This window comes from Peromyscus maniculatus, chromosome 14 (genome assembly GCF_049852395.1).
Source record: "Peromyscus maniculatus bairdii isolate BWxNUB_F1_BW_parent chromosome 14, HU_Pman_BW_mat_3.1, whole genome shotgun sequence".
NCBI lineage: Eukaryota > Metazoa > Chordata > Mammalia > Rodentia > Cricetidae > Peromyscus > Peromyscus maniculatus.
The window spans coordinates 72,589,377-72,611,756 of record NC_134865.1 but is presented as its reverse complement, the minus strand read 5'-3'; the positions used below and the strand labels follow the sequence as shown (position 1 = coordinate 72,611,756).

The following is a 22,380-nucleotide window of genomic DNA, read 5'->3' as shown; positions in this document are numbered from 1 at the left end:
CAAATCAGGAAAGGCATCAAACTCTTCTACCTAATCACCTCCCAAAGGCTTGCCTCCAAGTATCTTCTTGAGGACAAATGACAGAAACCAAACTAAACTGATTTCAGCAAAAGAGAGGAAGCTGTTGGCTCTTTGAAATCATAGGGAATTTAAAGGGGGAGTGACTTCCTGACTAGCTGGATTCTCTTGAGTATCAGATGTCCACAGGGTTCCGTCCTCAAATTTGGCTGTGCTGTTCTTTACACCAGCTTTATTCTAAGTAACTGTTCTTCAGCCATTACTAACAATAGCTGCCAGGCTTGTAGCCACCTTTGGCTATCCCAAAAGGAATAAAGTCTTTCCTTCATCTCTAAGAGTGGCTTTCATTGCTCATGTGATACAAGTCATGTGTTCATTCCTAACCTGTGACTCTGGGTCAGGACAGTATTCTGGACTCATCATTGACATGACCTCAGCCTCATATAAATTAAATCATCCCAAAGGACAATCACTTGGCTGTTTCAGTTTGGATTCATGTTGAAAAATGCAGAAATAATCTAAACAGAAGTAAGAGTCATAATTCAATGCCAAAAAAGGTTCTATATTAAAATTTCCCAGATTAATAATAATAATTATACTATCCTGAAACCTGAATGCTTTTATGAAAACTCAAAAGTTTTATTTTAACAGCTTAATTTGAGTGATGATATAACATAATATAAAAAAGTCATGGGCCATTCACTCTTAAAAGGCCTTTTTGTTTGCTTAACATTTTTTTTAACTTCATCAATTTTTTCTATTAAAGTTTTTTTTCATTCATTTTACACACCAGTCAAAGACTCCCTCTTCCCTCCTCCTGCCCCCCCCCAGACTCCTCCTCACAACCTACCCCTCATCGCCCCCCACACACAAAGGCAAGTGCCTCTCATGGAAAGGCACATCCAGTAGAGGCAAGTCCAAGCCCTTCCCCCTGCCTCAAGCCTGTCCAAGTTGTCCCATCATAGGTAGTAGGCTCCAAAAAGCCTGCTCATGCACCAGGGATTGATTACTGCCGGGGGAAGGAGGGTGAAGGGGGGCAAAGCAGATCAAGTTACACAACTGTCTCACCATGCAGAGGGCCTAGTCCAGTCCCATGCAGGCCCAACAGCCATTGAGCCTACCTTTATGAGTTCCCACTAGTTTGGTTTAGTCATCTCTGCAGGTTTTCCCATCATGATCCTGATGCACTTGCTCATAGAATCCCTCTTCTCTCTCTTTAACTGGACTTCTGGAGTTCTGCCTGGTGTTTGGTTATGGATCTCTGCATCTGCTTCCATCAGTCATTGGAGAAAGGCTCTGTGATGCAAGTTAGGGTATTCACCAGTCTCATCACTGGTGTAAGCCAGTTCAGTTCAGGCACCCTCTCCACTATTTCTAGTAATCCAAGTTGGGGTCATCCTTGGGGATTCCTGACACTTCCCTGGCACCGGGTTTCTCTATCCCTATGATATCTCCCTCTATCATGGTATCTCTTTTATTGCTTTCCTACTCCATCCCTGTTCCAGATAAACCATCCCAGTACCTTATGTTCTTATCCCCTATCCCCTACCCTCCATTGCCCACCCCTCATCCTCAGTCTACTCATGGAGATCTCATCTATTTCCCCTTCCCAAGATGACCCATGTGTCCCTCTTTGGGTCTTCCTTGTTAGCTTACTTCTCTGGAGCTATGGGATGTTGTCTGGTTACCCTTTGCTTTGCATCTAGTATCCACTTATGAGTGGATACATACCATGTTTGTCCTTCTGAGTCTGGGTTACCTCACTCAGGTTGATATTTTCTAGTTCTGTCCATTTGCTTGCAAATTTCATGATGTCATTGTTTTTCTCTGCTGAGTACTACTCCATTGTGTATATGTACCACATTTTCTTAATCCATTCTTCAGATGAGGGGCATCTAGGTTGTTTTCAGGTTCTGGCTATTACGAATAATGCTGCTATGAACATAGTTGAGCATGTGTCTCTGTGGTATGATTGAACATTCCTTGGGTATATGCCCAAGAGTGGTATAGCTTAGTCATGAGGAAGATTGATTCCCAATTTTCTGAAAAACTGCCACACTGATTCCCAAAGTGGCTGTACAAGTTTGCACTCCCACCAACAGTGGAGGAGTGTTCCCCTTGCTCCACATCCTCTCCAACATAAGCTGTCTGCAGTGCTTTAGATCTTAGCCATTCTGACAGGTGTAAGATGATATCTCAGAGTCATTTTGATTTGTATCTCCCTGATGACTAAGGATGCTGAGCAATTCCTTAAATGTCTTCCAGCCATTTGAAATCTTCCTTTGAGAATAATCTGTTTAGCTCTACAGCCCATTTTTAAATTGGATTGTTTGTTATTTTCATGTCTAGTTTCTTGAGTTCTTTATATATTTTGGAGATCAACCGTCTGTCAGATGTGGGGATGGTGAAAATCTTTTCCCATTCTCTAGGCTGTTGTTTTGTCTTATTTACTGTGTCCTTTGCCTTACAGAAGCTTCTCAGTTTCAGGAGGTTCCATTTTTTAATTGTTGCTCTCAGTGTCTGTGCTACTGGTGTAATATTTAGGAAATGGTCTTCTGTGCCAATGTGTTCAAGACTATTTCCTACTTTCTCTTCTATCAGGTTCAGTGTAACTGTTTTTTATATTAAGGTCTTTGATCCACTTGGACTTGAATTTTGTGCATAGCAATAGATATGGATCTATTTGAAATCTTCTACATGTTGACATCCAGTTATGCCAGCACCATTTGCTAAAGATGCTTTCTTTTTTCTATTGTACAGTTTTGCCTTCTATGTCAAAAATCAGGTGTTCATAGGTGTGTGAGTTAATGTCAGGGTCTTCAATTCAATTCCATTGTTCCACATGTCGATCTTTACACCAATACCAAGCTGTTTTTATTACTATAGCTCTATAGAAGAGTTTGCTGTCAGCAATGGTGATGCCTCCAGAGGTAGCTTTGTTGTGCAGAATTCTTTTAGGTATCCTGGCTTTTCTGTTTTTCCAAATGAATTTTAGTATTGTTGTTTCCAGGTCTGTGAAGAATTGTGTTGGGATTTTGTTGGGGATTGCATTGAATCTGTAGATTGCTTTTGGTAAGATTATCATTTGTACTATGTTAAACCTGTCTATCCATGAGCATGGGGGATTTTTCTATTTTCTGATATCTTCTTCAATTTCTTGTCATACAAGACTTTCACTTGCTTAGAGAAAGTTATCTCCTATTATCTTGTTGAATATATTTTCTGTTCCTTTTAGTTGGTATTCTTCTCTTTTTTCTATCCCTATTATTCTTAGGTTTGGTCTTTTCATGGTGTTCCACATTTCCTGGACATTTTGTGTTACGATTTTTTTGGCTTTGGTATTTTCTTTGACTGATGGTGTAGCTGGAGTTTTCTCTCTGGGTCCTGCCGAGCCCGGCAGTCCCTGGCAGTCTGACAGCCCATTTATAAAATAAACACACAGACGCTTATATTATTTACAAACTTTATGGCCATGGCAGGCTTCTTTCTAACTGTTATTGTATCTTAAATTAACCCATTTCTATAAATCTATACCTTGCCACGTGGCTCGTGGTTTACTGGCATCTTCACATGCTGCTTGCCATGGCGGTGGCTGGCAGTGTCTCCCTCCTCAGCCTTCCACTTCCCAGAACTCTCCTCTTTCCTTGTCCTGCCTCTACTTCCTGCCTGGCTACTGGCCAATCAGTGTTTTATTTATACAGAACAATAAACACAGCACTCCCCCTTTTCTTTTTTAGAAAGAGATCGCATTTATAATCAACCTGTTTTAAATAAAAATACTGGTTTTTTAGAAAGCATGTTTGAAGAGGTAAAAAATAAGTTTTGCCTCGCTGGGGACTACAAATTGCTCCTGAAAAAATACAAAGAGGAGATACTATTAATTACTTAAAATATAAGATAGAGCTACAAAAAAATTAGACCCCAAAAGGTACAACTAAGGAGAGATCAATTGAAGACTCTTAATGATTTTCAAAAGTTATTAGGAAGCATTTCCAACTTACTTTCGGTATCCTGGGAATACCCAAAGATGGACTACAAAATTTGGCTAATACTCTAGAATGGGACAAAGAATTAAATAGCCCAAGAGAATTATCAGCCAAAGCTGAGAAGGAATTGGCTCTAGTAGAAAAGACAATTGGAGAAGCACATGTGGATCATGTGGATCCAGAACTTAAATGCATTCTTGTCATATCCCCTTCCATACATTCCCCAAGAGGTATTATGATGCAGAGGGAAGATATTATATTGAAATGGATATTCTTACCACATAAACCAAATAAGAAATTAAAGACTTATATAGAAAATATCTCTGATTTGATTCAAAAAGGTAAATTAAGACTGCACAAGTTGACAGAAATGGACCCAGCAGAAACTGTAGTACCTTTAACTAATGAGAAAATTTCATGACTATGGAAAGATAATGAATACTGGCAGAGAGCCTGCAGTAACTTTTTGGAAGAGATTAACAACCACTATCCCAAAAGCAAGAGAATAGAATTCATAAAAAAGACTGAATGGGTCCTTCCTCACATTGTATGACAAAAGCCAATCTCTGGAGTCCTTACATTCTATACTGATGCAAATAAATCAGAGAAAGCAGGATATAAATCAGGAGACTTAAGTAAAATAGTACAAAGTCCATACAGATCTGTACAAAAGGCAGAACTGTATGCCATTCTTATGGCACTGATGGACTTCACAGAACCCCTCAATATAGTCATTGACTCTCAATATGCAGAGAGAGTTGTTTTACATATTGAAACTGCTGAATTTATTCCAGATAACACAGAATTAACTTCATTATTCATACAATTGCAGGAAATCATCAGAGAAAGGGAACATCTTATATATATATAACACATATCAGATCCCATATAGGTCTGCCAGGACCTCTAGCACAAGGTAATGATGAGATTGATCAGTTACTAATAGGTAATATGCTAGAAGCCTCAGAATTTCATAAGAAATACCATGTAAATAGCAAAGGTTTGAAGAAAGATTTCTCCATCACTTGGCAACAAGCTAAGGATATTGTGAAAAAATGTCCTACTTGTTCCATCTATAACCAAACTCCATTACCTGCAGGGAGCAATCCAAAAGGTATACAAAGAAATGAAATTTGGTAGATGGATATGTTTCATTTTGCAGAATTTGGAAGATTAAAGTATGTACATCATACCATTGACACCTATTCAGGATTTCAATGGGCAACTCCTATGAGTTCTGAAAAGGCTGATTCTGTGATTACACACCTATTAGAAGTTATGGCCATCATGGGAATACCTGTCCAAATTAAGACAGACAATGCCCCAGCATATGTCTCCAATAAAATGAGACAATTCTTTGCTTATTACAATATAAAGCATGTTACAGGTATGCTGTGGGACGGTCTGTATGTCAAATTGCTCTGATTGGTCAATAAATAAAACACTGATTGGCCAGTGGCCAGGCAGGAAGTAGGTGGGACAAGGAGAGAGGAGAATTGTGGGAAGTGGAAGGCTGAGGCGGAGAGACACTGCAGCCGCCGCCATGACCAGCAGCATGTGAAGACGCCGGTAAGCCACCAGCCACGTGGCAAGGTATAGATTTATGGAAATAGATTAATTTAAGCTATAAGAACAGTTAGCAAGAAGCCTGCCACGGCCATACAGTTTGTATGCAATATAAGTCTCTGTGTTTACTTGGTTGGGTCTGAGCAGCTGTGGGACTGGCGGGTGACAAAGATTTGTCCTGACTGTGGGCAAAGCAGGAAAACTCTATCTACAAATGGCGCCCAACGTGTTGGCAAGAGTTTCCACCTAAAACCTGAGAAAAGATTCTAAAACGGAACTAAAAACAGCTTCCTAATTGTCTCTCTCAAATGAGCGGCAGCCTGCCGGTTTGAGCTACTGGCGGGTTCCTAGCATGCAAGCTCGATCTGCAGTATGGCGGGAATGAGGCCTCTGCAAGTGGCACATTAAGCTGCATGGTGGATTTAGCCTTTGCTAGTACAAAAAAAGAGGTTTCTGGGCCACATGCTGCTTGGATAAAAGCACACACCCACAATGGCTCCCAGAGCTGGTAGAAACTGTACCACCGCCATGTTGGGAAGCTGAAGTGGGTGGAGCCAGCAGCCACAGCACCATTTCAGGCTTAAAAGGCTGCAGTTTAAAGCAATAGGCTCAAGGTAATATAAAACATAAGCCACATAAAGATGGCTACCACACAGAGAATCTGGATTATGTTCTCTTTGATATTCGTAACTGAAGAGAAACATTTGATTGCAAAAGCTGCTGAGTTATGCCAAAATGTGTGTTTTAAAGGTACCTTAACTTCAAAATTTGGATGTAAGGATATGTTGCTTTGGAAAGGAGGCTCTGCTTTTGTTTCCACAGAAAGCCAGAGGCTATGGATTTGTTCCAGATTAAGATACATCAGGTTTGACCAGCCAAGACCACCTGAAAGGTCTCCGATGACACCATGGCCCAGATGATCCAATATCCAGAATCGTTTCAAGGCAACTGGCTCAGACGATACAGCCTCATGGACTACTCCATCATCCTAAAATTTTCTTTGTGTCCCCATAGATACAGCGCCCCCCTCCAGCAGGAAGTAGTAAGAGAAGCTACGCCCAAATTCCCAAATATACCAAGCTGACTTTGGAGATGTGTAAAAGTTAAAACCTTCCTTTTAAAAAAAGAAAGGGGAAGTGCTGTGGGACGGTCTGTATGTCAAATTGCTCTGATTGGTCAATAAATAAAACACTGATTGGCCAGTGGCCAGGCAGGAAGTAGGTGGGACAAGGAGAGAGGAGAATTGTGGGAAGTGGAAGGCTGAGGCAGAGAGACACTGCAGCCGCCGCCATGACCAGCAGCATGTGAAGACGCCGGTAAGCCACCAGCCACGTGGCAAGGTATAGATTTATGGAAATAGATTAATTTAAGCTATAAGAACAGTTAGCAAGAAGCCTGCCACGGCCATACAGTTTGTATGCAATATAAGTCTCTGTGTTTACTTGGTTGGGTCTGAGCAGCTGTGGGACTGGCGGGTGACAAAGATTTGTCCTGACTGTGGGCAAAGCAGGAAAACTCTAGCTACACAGGTATACTACACAATCCCACAGGCTAAGCAGTCATAGAAATATCCAATCGAACTTTAAAAGATATGCTAAATAAACAGCAACAGGTAACAATGACTCCTAGAAATAGATTGCATAGTGCTTTATTAACCTTGAATTTTCTCAGTGCTGATGAGAAAGGAACAATAGCTGCAGAGAGACATTGGATGACAGACAAAACTCCTGAGCTAAACCAACTGGTTTATTTCAGGATGTGACAACCTCAGAATGGAAACCTGGATATGTTCTATGTTGGGAAAGGGGTTTTGCTTTTGTTTCTACAGGAGAAAAAAGCTATGGATACCAACAAAATTAATAAAATTTTGATTCGAATAGGAGAAACCCCTTGATGAGGAGAAGTAAAAGATCATCCACCAATGTGACATCTCTACAAGTTGTAAGAAAATTTTAACAATCAAAGGTTGGGGTAGGGTTCTGTTTTTGTCTTTCCAGGGTAATGAAAATACCAATCTTCCAGAAATCATAAGGCCTTGGATATCCAGATGTTTACAGCAGAAAGAAAGAATCTATTGGTACCAATCTACACAGAGTAAAATCTCACTGTCTAACATCTATATTTCTATCAATCTAGAAAAGTTGTGGTTCTGATTCAATTATAAACCAAGCTGACTTTGGAGATGGAATTGGCTCACTCCTTCTCTAAACCCAAGCATATTGCTAAAAGAAAAGGTTGAGAGATTCTTCAGTCCCATATCAGAAGAGCCCTCTGGTGTAGGACAGAAGGAAACCAATAAAAAAAGGGACCATTAAAAATGATTCTAGCCGGGCGGTGGTGGCGCACGCCTTTAATCCCAGCACTCAGGAGGCAGAGTCAGGCGGATCTCTGTGAGTTCGAGGCCAGCCTGGGCTACCAAGTGAGTTCCAGGAAAGGCGCAAAGCTACACAGAGAAACCCTGTCTCGGAAAAACCAAAAAAAAAAAAAATGATTCTAATTTTCTCCATGCTCACTCTTGATTTCTCGGGATCCTTTCTTACATGTTATGTCCTCTTTATATCCAAACTTTCCATTTTGATAAAAAATAAGTTTTTCCATAGCAATCTCTGAAGTCTCCAGAAGGAAGATGGGGCCCCAACAACAACAACTCTACCCAATCCAGAATGATGCCATGGTAATCATCATCATACTACACTTCTTGCTAGAATTTCAGACAATTTTACCCATTACTCAAAGACTTGCTGTGGAATCTACAGTTAGTCTAACTGAGATTCAACTATCCGAGCTTTCTCACAATACCCAACATAGATACCATCACCCCCAAAACAGCAGTGTAGCTAGAGTTTTCCTGCCTTGCCCACAGTCTTTCCTGTTCTTTCTTTTCTCCTCTCTGTTAGTCCCACCTATACTTCCTGCCTAGCCACTGGCCAATCAGTGTTTTATTTATTGACCAATCAGAGCAACAGATTTGACATACAGACCATCCCACAGCACTTCCCCTATTTTTTTTTTCAAAAAGGAAGGTTTTAACTTTTACACATCTCCAAAGCCAGCTTGGTATATTTGGGAAATTGGGTGTAGCTTCTCTTACTACTTCTTGCTGGAGGGGGGCACTGTATCTTATGGGGACACAAAGAAAATTTTAGGATTATGGAGTAGTCTGTGAGGCTGTATCATCTGAGCCATGAAATGATTCTAGATGTTGGATCATCTGGGCCATGGTGTCATCAGAGACCTTTCAGGGGGGTCTTGGCTGGTCAAACCTGATGTATCTTAATCTGGAACAAATCCATAGCCTCTGGCTTTCTGTAGAAACAAAAGCAGAGCCTCCTTTCCAAAGCAACATATCCTTACATCCAAATTTTGAAGTCAAGGTACCTTTAAAATATACATTTTGGCATAACTCAACAGCTTTTGCAATCAAATGTTTTTCTTCAGTTATGAATATCAAAGAGAACATAATCCAGATTCTCTGTGTGGTAGCCATCTTTACATGGCTTATTTTTTATATTACCTTGAGCCTATTGCTTTAAACTGCAGCCTTCTAAGCCTGAAATGGTGCTGTGGCTGCTGGCTCTGCCCACTTCAGCTTCCCAACATGGCAGTGGTCCATTTTCCACCAGCTCTGGGAGCCATCAATTCTCAGAAATAGTGGGTCTATGCTTCTATCAAAGCAGTGTGTAGCCCAGAAACCTCTTTTTTGTTTGTTTGTTTGTTTGTTTGTTTGTTTTTGTTTTTGTTTTATACTAGCAAAGGCTAAATCCACGATGCAACTTAATGTGCCACTTATAGAGGCCTCACTCCTGCCATACTGCAGGTCGAGCACGCATGCCAGGAACCCGCGATAGCAGCTAGTAGGTCAAACACGCAGGCTGCCGCTAGCTTGAAAGAGACAACTAGGAACTGATTTTAGCTCCGTTTTAGAATCTTTTTACTCAGGCTTTAGGTGGAAACTCTTGCCAACATGTTGGGTGCCATTTGTAGCTAGAGTTTTCCTGCCTTGCCCACAGTCAGGACAAATCTCTGTTACTCGCCAGTCCCACAACCGCTCAGACCCAACCAAGTAAACACAGAGACATATATTGCTTACAAACTGTATGGCCATGGCAGGCTTCTTGCTAACTGTTTTTATAGCTTAAATTAATCCATTTCCATAAATCTATACCTTGCCACATGGCTTGTGGCTTACCGGAGTCTTCACATGGTGCTTGTCATGGTGGCGGCTGGCAGTGTCTCCTTCTGCATTCCTGTTCTTTCTTTTCTCCTCTCTGTTAGTCCCGCCTATACTTCCTGCCTAGCCACTGGCCAATCAGTGTTTTATTTATTGACCAATCAGAGCAACAGGTTTGACATACAGACCATCCCACAGCACAGCAGGAAGCAATTCTAAGAAAATGACGCCCCTTCTCCCTAAGGTTTCATATTTCTCAGGGTTATGGATGATGGTTGTAGGGTTGGGGCTGAAAAAAAAATATTAAACTCAGTATTCTCCTAAAAAAGGGGGGGGGAGAAGAAATGGAATGGATAGGTATAAGATATTATGGTAGATTATTGTATATACTAGTAAACAAATTTAGTAAAATAGCAGCCTTAGATAATTTGCATTGTAATTTGCACTGTTATGAATTCTTATATGTTGATACAAATGTAAACTATTTTTATATTCCTGTTTAAGATAATTTGTATATTGATACAAATACAGAACTATATTTGTTATGATGTACATATATTTCTACTCTTATTTGAAATATTTGTATATTGATGCAAATGTAAATTTATATCTGACATATTTTATGTATGTTCTACTTCTGTTTAGGATATTCTGTATATTGATATATATTTAAGATTATTGTCATATTGCATATTGCACTATATATTCCTACCTCTGTTATAAATATCTTGTGTATTGTCACAATTTTGAAGTCATCATTTTTTAACATACATTTGCTTATAGACCGTTAACCTTGTTTGCATGAAGCCTTAGTCCTTAGGTTATTTCGGTAGATAAGATTGTAGATTTATAGTCACCTATGCTAGTCATCTCTATAGTTATGTTAGTTAGGTTATCCAGATTTACAGATACATAGGTCAGATGGACAGGTAATCTTCAAACACTTCATAGACCTAGAGAATATGACATCTAAATAACTTAGAATTCTGTTGACCTGAGAGATACAATTGCTCCTGGCAGAACCAATTTGATCCCGAGAGAATGATTGGGCTTCTAAGACATTTCCATTTGTAAGTTTGTCTTCTTGGCACAAAATGGCCTACTGGGCAAAGAACTGCCCTTGCCTCAACTGCTGACAGTACGAATGCAATGCTGTCCTTTCTGGACAAGCGGGACACAAGGAAAGCGACCGCTGTACTCTGCCAAGACAGGGTAAGATGGTCTTTCAGAATTCCTGCTTCTGAAAATGGTCTGTCAGATACTCTAGGCCTGTAGCCAATTTGAATGCACCAACAATGCTGAGAAACATTAGGTGACTGTCCAGGTTGCGAGCTGTCTAGGTCTACTCTTGCTAGACCCTGAAAATTGCTTGCATCCATCTACCATTTCTCAGGTACCATTATATTCCTTCTCAGGTCTTTGATAGGATTGAAGACTAGCAGTTATAGTTACAACTTAGTAGATAGATAGATGATAGATAGATAGATAGATAGATAGATAGATAGATAGATAGAGAGATAGAGAGATAGAGAGAGAGATAGAGAGATAGATATAGATATAGATAGATATAGATATAGATATAGAAATAGATATATAGAGAGAGACTATAACTGCTAGTCTTCAATCCCATCAATATATATATATACTAAGGGCCAGGACTCTCTGGGTTTGAGAAGAGTCACTCACCTCTTGGTCCAATGAGAGCTGGTGGTTTGGTTTCCATGTCTCAGGAAGTTACTGGGTTCACAGACACATGGGTATTAGGGCAGGGTTGGTTCGATGCCAGGTTTTGGGGTGGGGGAGGCTTCCCGCAGGAGTTTACCCTGCTGGGTGGCAACTGAGGCAGAGTTTGTGGTGAAAGGTTTAAGGAGTTTTTTGTGGGGGAGTCAGAAAGATAATTCATAGCCAAGAATATCCACATGCCTTTGTATTTCCTTTAGTGACTGTTGACAATGTGCATTCCAGTTTCTTGTCCCCATTCTGCAACCTCTTACATGTGCACAGTTTTTCTCTTAATTTGCCTCATGGCCACAGATTATCAAAACCTTGGAATTTTTAAAGTAAATTTGTAACTGAAAGTTTTCCTGTGTCCCACCTGGCGTGCAGCCAGGACAAATGTCTCCCTAACTCTCCAGTCCTGCAGCCACTCGGACCCAAATAAAAACACACAGGCTAATATTATTTTGAAACTATGGCCATGGCAGGCTTCTTGTTATCTAGTTCTTATATCTTAAATTAACCCATTTTTATAAATCTATACTCTGCCATGTGGCTTGTAGCTTGCTGGTACTTTTACATCTTGCTTCTCATGGCAGTGGCTGGCAGGGTCTTCTCTGCTCTGTCTTTCTCCTTCCTCTCTACTTGTTTGGATTTTCTGCCCGATTCTAAGATGCCATGACAAATGACTGTATTTATCAACCAATCAGAGCAACATATTATCACAGCATAAAAGGACATACGCCCATCATAAATTTCTTTCTGTTTAAATCCTAACTTCAGATATGACCCAATTACAGTTTTCATTTATGTATTTTTTATAGGTTGACTATATCAAAGGAAAACTGTGGTATAATGAAAAATGTTTTGCAAACAGAGAAAGTTTTGAAGGTAAATTTTATGTCATGTTAGCAGAATTTTATTACTATAGATTACATAAAATGCATTAAATTCAAAATTTAATAAAATGTGATAATGGTTATATATGAACTCGTGGCCTAAAAATGATAAAGCCAGGCTTGGTAGTGGTTTACACTTGTTATTCCTTTAACACTCTGGAGGCATAAACAGGAACACTGCAGGCTTGAGGCTACCCTGGGCTACAAACTGACAGCTTTTCTAAAAATGAATGGGAGTGACACTCTTGACTAAATGATCCATTAATAAATGGTGCACAACTGGCATTGGTTTTATGTGGGCAGCTTTACTAACACTAATTCTTCCTAAGGCTGTACGTGTAGATATCATTCATAACTTCTTCACCTTTGTACTTTACAGTTGATTATGTTACTATCACTTTCGACAGAAACAGGACCCTAAGTGAGGTATGACATAGAACACTTTCAAAGGTAGGACATTTTGTTAAGTATAATTTCAAGAATAACAATTCATCTAAACTATGGTATTTAAACATACAGGAAAACTTAACCACCCCCAGCGGTGTCTCCTGGTAGACTTAATAGCAGATACCTACTTTTGTTAAAACCCAGTGACTCTAGCAAAATAATCCATACCAGAGAAGAAAGTTTCTTTGAAGTGTCTTCTGAAATTGAGTCCACCCTGAAGAAAGGAATAGATATTAAAGAATTAAAACTACGATTTATGAGTCAGGTGTGATGGCACACAGCTGTAATTCTAGCAATCAGTAGGTGGAGGCAGAAGAATCACAAATTCAACATGAACTTGGATTACAGAGTTCTAGATCAGCCTAGGTTCACATAGTAAGAACATGTCTTAAAAAGTCTCTGTATACTTGTGTGTGTGTGTGTGCATGTGCGCACATGTGCATGAGAGAGAGAGAGAGAGAGAGAGAGAGAGAGAGAGAGAGAGAGAGAGAGAGATGTGGCCTGTCAGAACAACACAATGATTCATTAGCTTATTTTCTACAATAAATAGTTGTGTTAACAATATTAACTCTTTTCTCTGTTTATAGTCCAGTTCTTGTTTTTATAGTAAAGAACCATTTCTTCACTGGTTGCCTTGCTTACCTTCTGCTTTTAAAAAAGCAAAATTTCTTCCACATGTGATAACATTTCTTATTGACCAAGAAACTAGAACTGGAATTTATCTCTTCCATAATCAGGTAAGTCTTATAGCTCAAAGCTGTTTGCTCTATCACCAAGCACTGCAAATTGTCTTAGCAGACATCATGTCCAATTTGTCATGATATCAGGAATAGAAACTGATAAAATTATTTAAGATCTATAGTATAGTTTGGAACTGAAGTGTTTTTTTAATTATTTGTCATTCAAGCTGATGAAAATTAAAGTCATGATGCCAGTTGCTTCCTGATTGTTCTACACTCAATCTCCAGAGGAATATACAACGAATGTTTTTCATATAATTCTAAACTTCCTTGAAAGGGTTAGTTTAGATGAACAACAATAAAAAAAAGGAACCCATGTCACAGATACATATTTTCTGTTGTATAAGTCCTTAAATGTGGCTATTAATTAGAATTATTCTCAGAGTCGTTAGAAAATTTAGGGGTTCTCTAGGTGGCTGTTCAATCATTTCTAAGTGTGACCCATTTAACATTAAAATAAGCTGCTTTTTCAGCTGCATTGTTTTCAAGGTAGGGTGTCCCTATGTAGCACTGGGTATCCTCAAGCTCACAGTGATATGCCTGCTTCTGAGTCTGAGTGTTGGATTAAAGGCATGTGCCACCATGCCTGCCTATGATGAACATGCTTTAGATTAAACTGATGTTTTCCTGGGGAATAAAGTTACTTTTATGGTAGAAAGGTTTCAGGAGAACAACAGGACAGGAGCAGGTGACAGTGTTTGTCCATATAGGTATCTCTCTCAGAGCCATAAGGCTCCCCTGGAAAAAGGATTTAGGATAGAGCTTATTTGCTCTCTTTTTTTCTGAGAGTAGATCTGCTGTGAAAATGGTTGGAAGTTTCATTTCCAAGAATTTGCTGCTTTTAGTCAAACAAGAAAAGAGCTAAGACAGCTTTCCCCACTGTGTATCAGTGAAATATTTCATCTTAACTTTATCTTTATACCAAGATGGCATTTACAGGGTGTCACAGTCTTGTTCCTTCTAAGACTATGACCCAATGGAATTGGATTTTTTGTCAGGTACCCACAGGTATCATGAATGGCATGAGTATGGACATTGGAGTCTATCTGGTTATTTTAGTAATGACTTACAAACCTCTCAATGCCATTTATTATACAACTTTGAACAAATTCCTTAGTTTCCTATACTACATCTCAGCATCTTTAAAATGGACAGGTAGGGGTAATGAGTAGAGTTACCAGTGATTACTAATCTTTCCATTTCTTTGATGTGATAATGGGTATGCCCTGGTCTTTATTTAAACTGAATCATGAGAAAGTCTAGAAATTATAACATGGACAAAGAAGGATGGAATAAATCTTAAGACTTCTTGTGTTTTATCTAGAATTCCAAAAGAATCTCTGTCTCTGTGTCAGTGCTCAAGAATGAGATACCAAATTCTCAACCAAAATTTCCAAATTTCCAATTTCCCTCCTCATTCTATCATCCAGTTGGAATGGTGTTCCATCCCCGAAGCCACTTTCTGTATGTTTATGGCAATCAGGTATGAAGCCATAAAATTTATTCTTTTGTAATTAGAGTAAGTAGTCCAGCTTCTTTAGACTGGGTGACTATGTACATAAAGAACAAGAGGACTCTGCTGATATAGAGGGGAGAAGTAGATGGGAATACAATACATGTTTATCAACTGTTTGTTTGGGTTAAGCTTAATGGTCTGTAGTCAGTTGTAACCTTTCAATTTGTTCACTGGCTGATAAAACCGAGCCATGAAGTACCATGGTTCTGAATATTGTCAGGTGTAATCTATTTACAACTCTTTACAATTCTAGGACCTAGATTTTGCAATTAATCCACTGAAAGTATGTTTTATCTGGTATATCTGGCACTTGACATTGCCTTCTCTCTCTCTGACTTTGTCTATACATTCTCTTCTGACTCTACTGCTATCTGAGCTCTTTCTGGTGATATTCTCCATTCTTGGGCCTCCAGTCTTGATAGCCTGAAAGCTTTGTAAAGCTTGGCGAAACACCTCTGTCAACAGCCATGTTCAAAGTCAGGAGCACAAAATATGACACATGAAGAAATTCAGTACCAAGAAAGCACTGTGGTGACTTCCAGTGAATGCACACAGTTCACTTGCACAGTGGGATTTCTCCCCTGGAAATGAAAATTATGATGGCTGCAGTTTAGTCAAGAAAGAGAACAGAGTTTCTCTGTGAGATTGTGAGATCCACATGACAGGTTACAGTTTTACTTGAAAGATACAAGCTCCTCAACCATTAACTTTAAAGTATGATTTCTATTTTGATAGAAAGTGGCTAAAGACTCCCGAGATTGACAGTCTAATCTAGAATTGCTGTTTACTTGATGACTATCTCAGGACATCTATTGCTTATGAGTAACTCCCTCTAGGAATCACACATATGGAAAGACAAGCAGTACCAATCTAAACTCACTGAAAACAATCAGGGAAGCAAAACACAGTGACTCCCACCTGTGATCCCAGCAGACTGGAGCAGAGGTGGGTGGACTGCTGTCGGTCCAAGGCCAGTTTTGGCTCCAGTGTGAGATTCTGTCTCAAAGAAAAACAACTTGGGCAACTGACAAGGCCTACCAGAAGTTGTTAGGTTGATTTTTAGCACCTTACCTCATTGTTAATTCATTCAGTCTCTGTCACCTTGACATAACACATACTTGATTTCTACTGGATCTGTGCCTCCCAACTTACAAATCTAGTGTATATTTGCATAGAAACCATTTTTATTTTAACAATGCTTATGATTTCTTGGCTTACAGTCTCTACTGTATACAAAATTGCAGATGTATAAGGTGACATCCTGGCATTAGGGCTTCTTGAAACTCTTCTTTTAGTTCCTATACTAACAGTTCAGAACCTCTAATTTCTCCTCGGGCCATTGTCATTTTTACCCATATATCCTACTGTGTCTAGATTGCTTCACACATCCTTTAAGCAAATGTCTAACACCCCTGAGCCATTTTGATTTCTCTGTATTACCCTGACTGAGGTAGAATTCCAACGTTAGCCAAATTTGCTCTCATTTTTTGCCTTGTGACTGCTCCATCATATTTTGTTCTAGAATTCTTAGGTTCTGTGTATAAAACTGATTTTTGGAAGAGTTTACTGTACCTGTCAGATTTCATGGCTAGAATATATGTAAATCAGGGATACTGCCAATAGACTCTATGATTCAAATTTTTCATATGTGTATTTTGACTATGGGCAATAAATAGCTGGAAGTGAATTGAAAAGGCTTTAGATGCTGTTCAACAAAACTAGTCTAAGAGATGAGACAGAGAACCATCCCTCATAACGGACTGAGGAATTAAGAGTCTAAACAATCAGAACAACTTTTGTGGAAACAAATATGTAATGGCTAATATTGATATGATTTTAAGAATGCTGACCAAAAAAAAGCCCTGTTAACATAAGCTATACTGTGAATGACACTTATATTGGGAATAAAAGATCTGGTGTATTACTAGTCACTTGGGCTTGTGTTCCTCTATTTTGTTTTTCTTTGAGACAGAGTATTACACTCTAGTACAGGCTAGCCTGGACAGCAATATATAGATGAAGCTAGTCTTGAACTTGCCTGCCTCAGCCTCCCAAATGCTAGGATTATAGAATTGTACCTCTATCCCCAGCTTGGAGAGATGAAAAACCACAATATAGATGCCACAATATTTAAGTAATTCAAGGATATAGGCTTGACAATCGAGGGGAGAATTAAAAAATAACAATAATGAAAGAATTCAGGCAAAATATTTTTAACAGGAAAACTTAATAGCTAAAAAGAGAAATGACACAAAGAGGCATTTCAGTGAAATGAAAACAGAAACAAACATGTGAAGAGATAGTACAGTTCCTAAGTATCATAAAAATACAAATTGAAAATGCAGTATGTGGGGCTAGGAAGTTGGCTCAGCTGGTTTCACTTGCTCTGAAAGCATGAGGACCAGAGTTCAGATCCCCAACACCGATGTAAAAGGCTGAGCATGACTGTGCCTATATATTTAAAACAACTGCACTAGGGAGCAGAGACAGACAGATCCAGAGAGGTCACTGTCCAGCCAACGCGTCCAAAGCAATAAACTTTCTGTTCAATAAAAGACTTTTTCTCAGTAAGGTAGAGCACACAATAGAGGAATCCATTCAATGTCATCCTGTAGTTTTCCCATGCATGTAACACACACACACACACACACACACACACACACACACACACACACACCCCTCTGCATATGTGTGACTGAGTTCGTGATGGATATAGAGATATGAAGAAAATAGTACTGCATTTTTTTTTCTTTTGTAGGAAAATTAGGCTAATAGCTAAATTTGAAAATTAGAGGCAGTTGTTAGCAAGGTATTATCTCTTTATTCCTTTAGGTATGGCTTTCAATGGATGGTGGCAATACTTTTGAATTAGTGTGTGACTTTCTAAGTAACTATGTAAGGAAGACTGCTCATAGTTTTTATACTTCAGAAATATCTTTGATTACAAAAAATGGAAGGATTTACATGACAAAGGCAGGTAAGAAATTTTCAATTTGGGGTTCTAAATTCGTTCAACATGTGGGTCACAAATGTTTAAAAAACATATTATATTAACCAACTAATCATAAGGCCTCAAATACAGTGGGTAATGGATTTGTTGGATCTACAGAGACAAATCATATGATGAATAGTCATAAAAAAAAAGAACCCTGCGTTAGCATGCTATATTCTCAGTGATGTGTACTTTCCCCAAACCAAATAATTGTACATGCCACAATAGAGATAGAATTCTGCTCCACATGTTATAGATAGCATATCATTTAATACTCACAAACACAATGTAAAAGAAGGTGGTGTTTGCTTTGATCTTGCTGATAAAGTAGATCATCTTAGGTCACAGAAACTTAAGAGGTGGCACTATATGAATGATTATTTGCCTCCATTTTCTCACAGTGTCCTTGATCAAGCAACAAGGCTGTCAGCTAATTGCACAATGAAAGAAACAGCTAGTAGTGACTGAACTAACCTACCATTGCCTGTTCCCTTCCAATACAGTTGAATGCTGCCAACCAGACTCAGGACCTGAATCATGAAGGGAATGGTCCTCATATCTCTATATCCCTCTGATCTGCATTTTCATTTTCTCATTCTCTCATTGAGTTTTTGAAATCTTCTTGTAGTGAATTATTTTTTCTATTTTGTTAATGATTTTTATTAAAATATGATTACGTGATTTTCCTTTCCCTTTCTTCCCTCTAAACCCTACCATGTATGTTGCCCCTCTTTCTCTTAAATTCCTATATTTCATTAAGTGTTGTGAAATGTATACCCACAGGCACACAATCTGTTCAGTCCATATACTGTATATAATAATATATAATGTGATTCTACATATATACATATACATACACACACACACACACACACACACACATATTTCACCACTGACCACTTGATATGGACAAATGTATCAGGATACTCTTTCTTGGGGAAGGCTATTTCTCCTTCTCTCAGCATTCCTTACTTGCCTGTAGTTCTTTCTCTGTTGGTAATTTGTTCGAGTCTTGTTTGGGAGTCATATTGTTGGGACTTCATAGGTATATCTCCCCTGATATTTCTAGTGAGTACACACAGAAGAAACCCTGACTCCCCTTTCTGGCTCTTCCAGTCTTTCTTCCACAATATTACCTGAGCATATAGTGCAAGAGTTGTATTGTCAGTGTATCAGTTGTAGCTGAGAACCACATGGCCATTGTTCTCTGCCTTTTGATTAGTTGTGCTTCCCTGTAATGGCTGTCCATTGAAAATAGAAATTTCTTTGACAAGGGCTGAAAGCTACATTTAACTATGGATTTAATGATAAATATTTAGAATACAATTAGGAATTATGCTGGTTTAGCAAAGTGGTGGTTATAAATTCCCATCCAAGATCCATGATCTCAGAAACCCAGAGTAGTTACTTAGATTTCTACCAGTCGTGTCTTTCCTCTTATTGATAGGAATAGTAAAAGAGCTGTTGATTACCACCAAGATATGTGTCTTAGTGTTTCTATTGCTGTGAAGTGATACCATGACCAAGGCAACTCTTATAAAGGAATACATTTAATTGTAGCAGTTCATTTACAGATGAGAGGTTCAGTCCATTATCGTCATGGTGGGATACGGTGGCATGCAGGCAGACATGGTGCTAGAGAGGTAGCTGAGAGTCCTACATCTTGCAGACAACAGGAAATGGTCTGACTCACTGGGAGTAGCTTGAGCATAGGTATAGACGAATTTCTAAGTGGTCTTATTAAATAAAAAAAAAACATTGAGCCAAATATAGGGGTGAAAGCCTTAGAGATTAGGGAAATAAGAATAGGCACCAACTAAATTTACCTCACCACTCCACAGCTTCCAAAGTGAGTTACTTCCTATCTACCTGTGCCTTTATTGATTTGCTGTTCTGCCCTCTCATTGGCTCTTAGCCCAGCTACCTTATTTCCTTGTCACTGCCTGTCTGTACAAACCTCCAAGTCTCTATGGTTGATACTGTGATTAAAGGCATGTGTCACCACGCTTGGCTCTGTTCTCTAGTATGGTCTTGAACACACAGAGATCCTGCCTGATAAGTGATCAGATTAAGGGCATGTGCTACCACTGCCTGACTTCTATGTTTACATAAAATGGCTTGCTATTTCCTCTGATCTCCAGGCAAACTTTATTTATTAACATACAAATAAAATATCACCACACATAGGAGACCTAAAGCTCACCCCCACAAGGACACACTTCCTCCAACAAAGCCACACCTCCTAATAATGCCACTCCCTTTGGAGGCCATTTTCCTTCAAACCACATGCCACTATTGTACCCTTAGGGTTATCATGTCATGCTGGTAATTGTTGCAATTCATAGGTTTGATAGCTATGTGGAACTAATGGCTTCTTCCCTCCCTTGTAAGCTTGCATGGTACCTTCTGGATGCTTTCAAGTCAGATCCAGCATGGATCCTCTGTTGAAACTGCAAGGTGACTTCAGCAATAGGACCTACCATCAACCTCTGGGAAGCAACCAAGGGCAACAGCAATAGCCTATAATGCTTGGGAAATTTTGGGGCTTCCCAGACCAACAACTTGAGAGTTTCTCATGCCTAGTATTGGGGTATTTGTTAGATAGTCTGTGGCTCTTGGAGCAGCATTATTAGCCCAGGTGAGAAATTTCATTTCAAAAATTATATGCATGTACAGATACATACACACACACACACACACACACACACACACACACACACACACACACACACACACTTACACTTAATTTTTGGTAAGTAGATAATAATATGATTCCTTATGATGTGGTCATTTTAGAAAAGCTTTCATATAATGCTGAGTAGAAAGTGTATTCCTCAGTGTTTAGGCAGAATGTGATGTAGATATCTGTTAAGTCCATTTGATGTATGATGCCATTTAATTCTGATGTTTCTGCATTTATTTTACATCCAAATGACCTGTCTTTGGACAAATGGGTTTTGAAATCACTAACTATGGATGGATTGATGCTAATCTGTGTCTTTAACTCCAATAGTATACTTTTTATGAAAGTGTATACATTTCGAGTTTGGTATGGCTATGCTTAGGAGGGTAGTATCTTCTCAGTTAATTGTGCCCTTGATTAGAATGAAGTTTCTCTCTTTATCTCCTCTGGTTAGTTTTAGTTTCAAGTCTATTTTGTCAGACATTAGTATGGTCGTACTTATTTGATTCCTGATCTTATTTGACTTTCTATCACCATTTCACTTTATGGTGGTACCCATCTTTAATGCTAAAGTGAGTTTCTTATAGACAACAAATAGGTGCATTTTGTTTCTTGATCCATTCCACCAGCCTCTCTCTTTTGATTGAAGAATTTAAGCCATTAATATTTGAAATTATTCTTGAAAAAAAATCTATGTGTTGTTTGCAGTGATACTGTTTGTGTTTTGTGTTTCAGTAATTATAGCTTCTTTTATTTTCTTTGTAAAGTCTCCTGGCTGTGCTTATTCCCCTCTTCAGCTGAAAGTATTGCTTCCTGTATTTTGTTTAGGATTGGTCCACTGGGTATAAGTCCTTTAAGGCTGTTTGGATTACGGAAAGATTTTCTTTCTCCTTCAACTATGGCAGCTAGTTTTACTGGGTACAGTAATCTAGGCTGGCAGTTGTGGTCTTTTGGAACTTGGAATATATTGCTCCAGGCTATTCTGGATTTTTAAGTTACCACTGAAATTAGCTATTACCCTGGTAAGTTTTCTTTTATATGTGACTTCTTTTTTTCTCTCTCTCTCTCTCTTATAGGTTTCAATAGACTACCTTTATTATGTATGCCTAGTGTTTTAACTATAATATGCTGTGTGGATTTTCTTTTCTGGTCTCTTTTGTTGATTTGGTGTTCTGTGTGCTCCTTGTATTTGTATGTGTGTGTCTTTTCTTAGTTTGAGGAAGTTTTCTTCTATGATCTTATAGATGATTTGGTCTATACCATTGACCTGGGATTCTTCTCCCTTATCTGTTCTTACAATTCTAAGATTTGGTCTTTTCATAGTATCCCACACTTCCTCTACATTATTTTCCTGTGTTTTTAAAATATGTTCCTGTTTTTTCTTATTTCTAGATTCTCTACTTTATCTTCAGATCCTGATAGTCTGTCCTCTGCTTGATTCATTCTACTTGCAAGGCTTTACAATGTCCTAGTTGTTTTATTGGGTTTTTCAATTCCATAATCATTTTAGCTTGACTCCTCTTCACTGATTCTCCTTATTGAATTCTGTTCTCAAGCTCTAGGTGTCCTCATCATTTCCATAATCCTTAATGTTTGTGTTTTCTTGGCATCACTCTGGCACTTACTCTCTTACAGTTTCTCTATGA

The 22,380-nt window shown here is 38.8% G+C and overlaps 1 protein-coding gene across 8 annotated transcripts in view; it reads left to right on the top strand.

Annotated features, from left to right (window-relative positions):
• LOC102913133 (cation channel sperm-associated auxiliary subunit beta-like) overlaps window positions 1–22,380 on the top strand; it is a 185,650-nt gene that overhangs the window by 74,092 nt on the left and 89,178 nt on the right. For all 8 annotated transcript variants that reach the window (XM_076551269.1, XM_076551272.1, XM_076551273.1 and 5 more), the window contains 5 exons: window positions 12,282–12,348; window positions 12,736–12,782; window positions 13,391–13,540; window positions 14,868–15,026; window positions 17,892–18,036. In XM_076551269.1, the coding sequence (XP_076407384.1) occupies window positions 12,282–12,348; window positions 12,736–12,782; window positions 13,391–13,540; window positions 14,868–15,026; window positions 17,892–18,036 (568 nt within the window). The remainder of the gene's footprint in view (window positions 1–12,281; window positions 12,349–12,735; window positions 12,783–13,390; window positions 13,541–14,867; window positions 15,027–17,891; window positions 18,037–22,380) is intronic.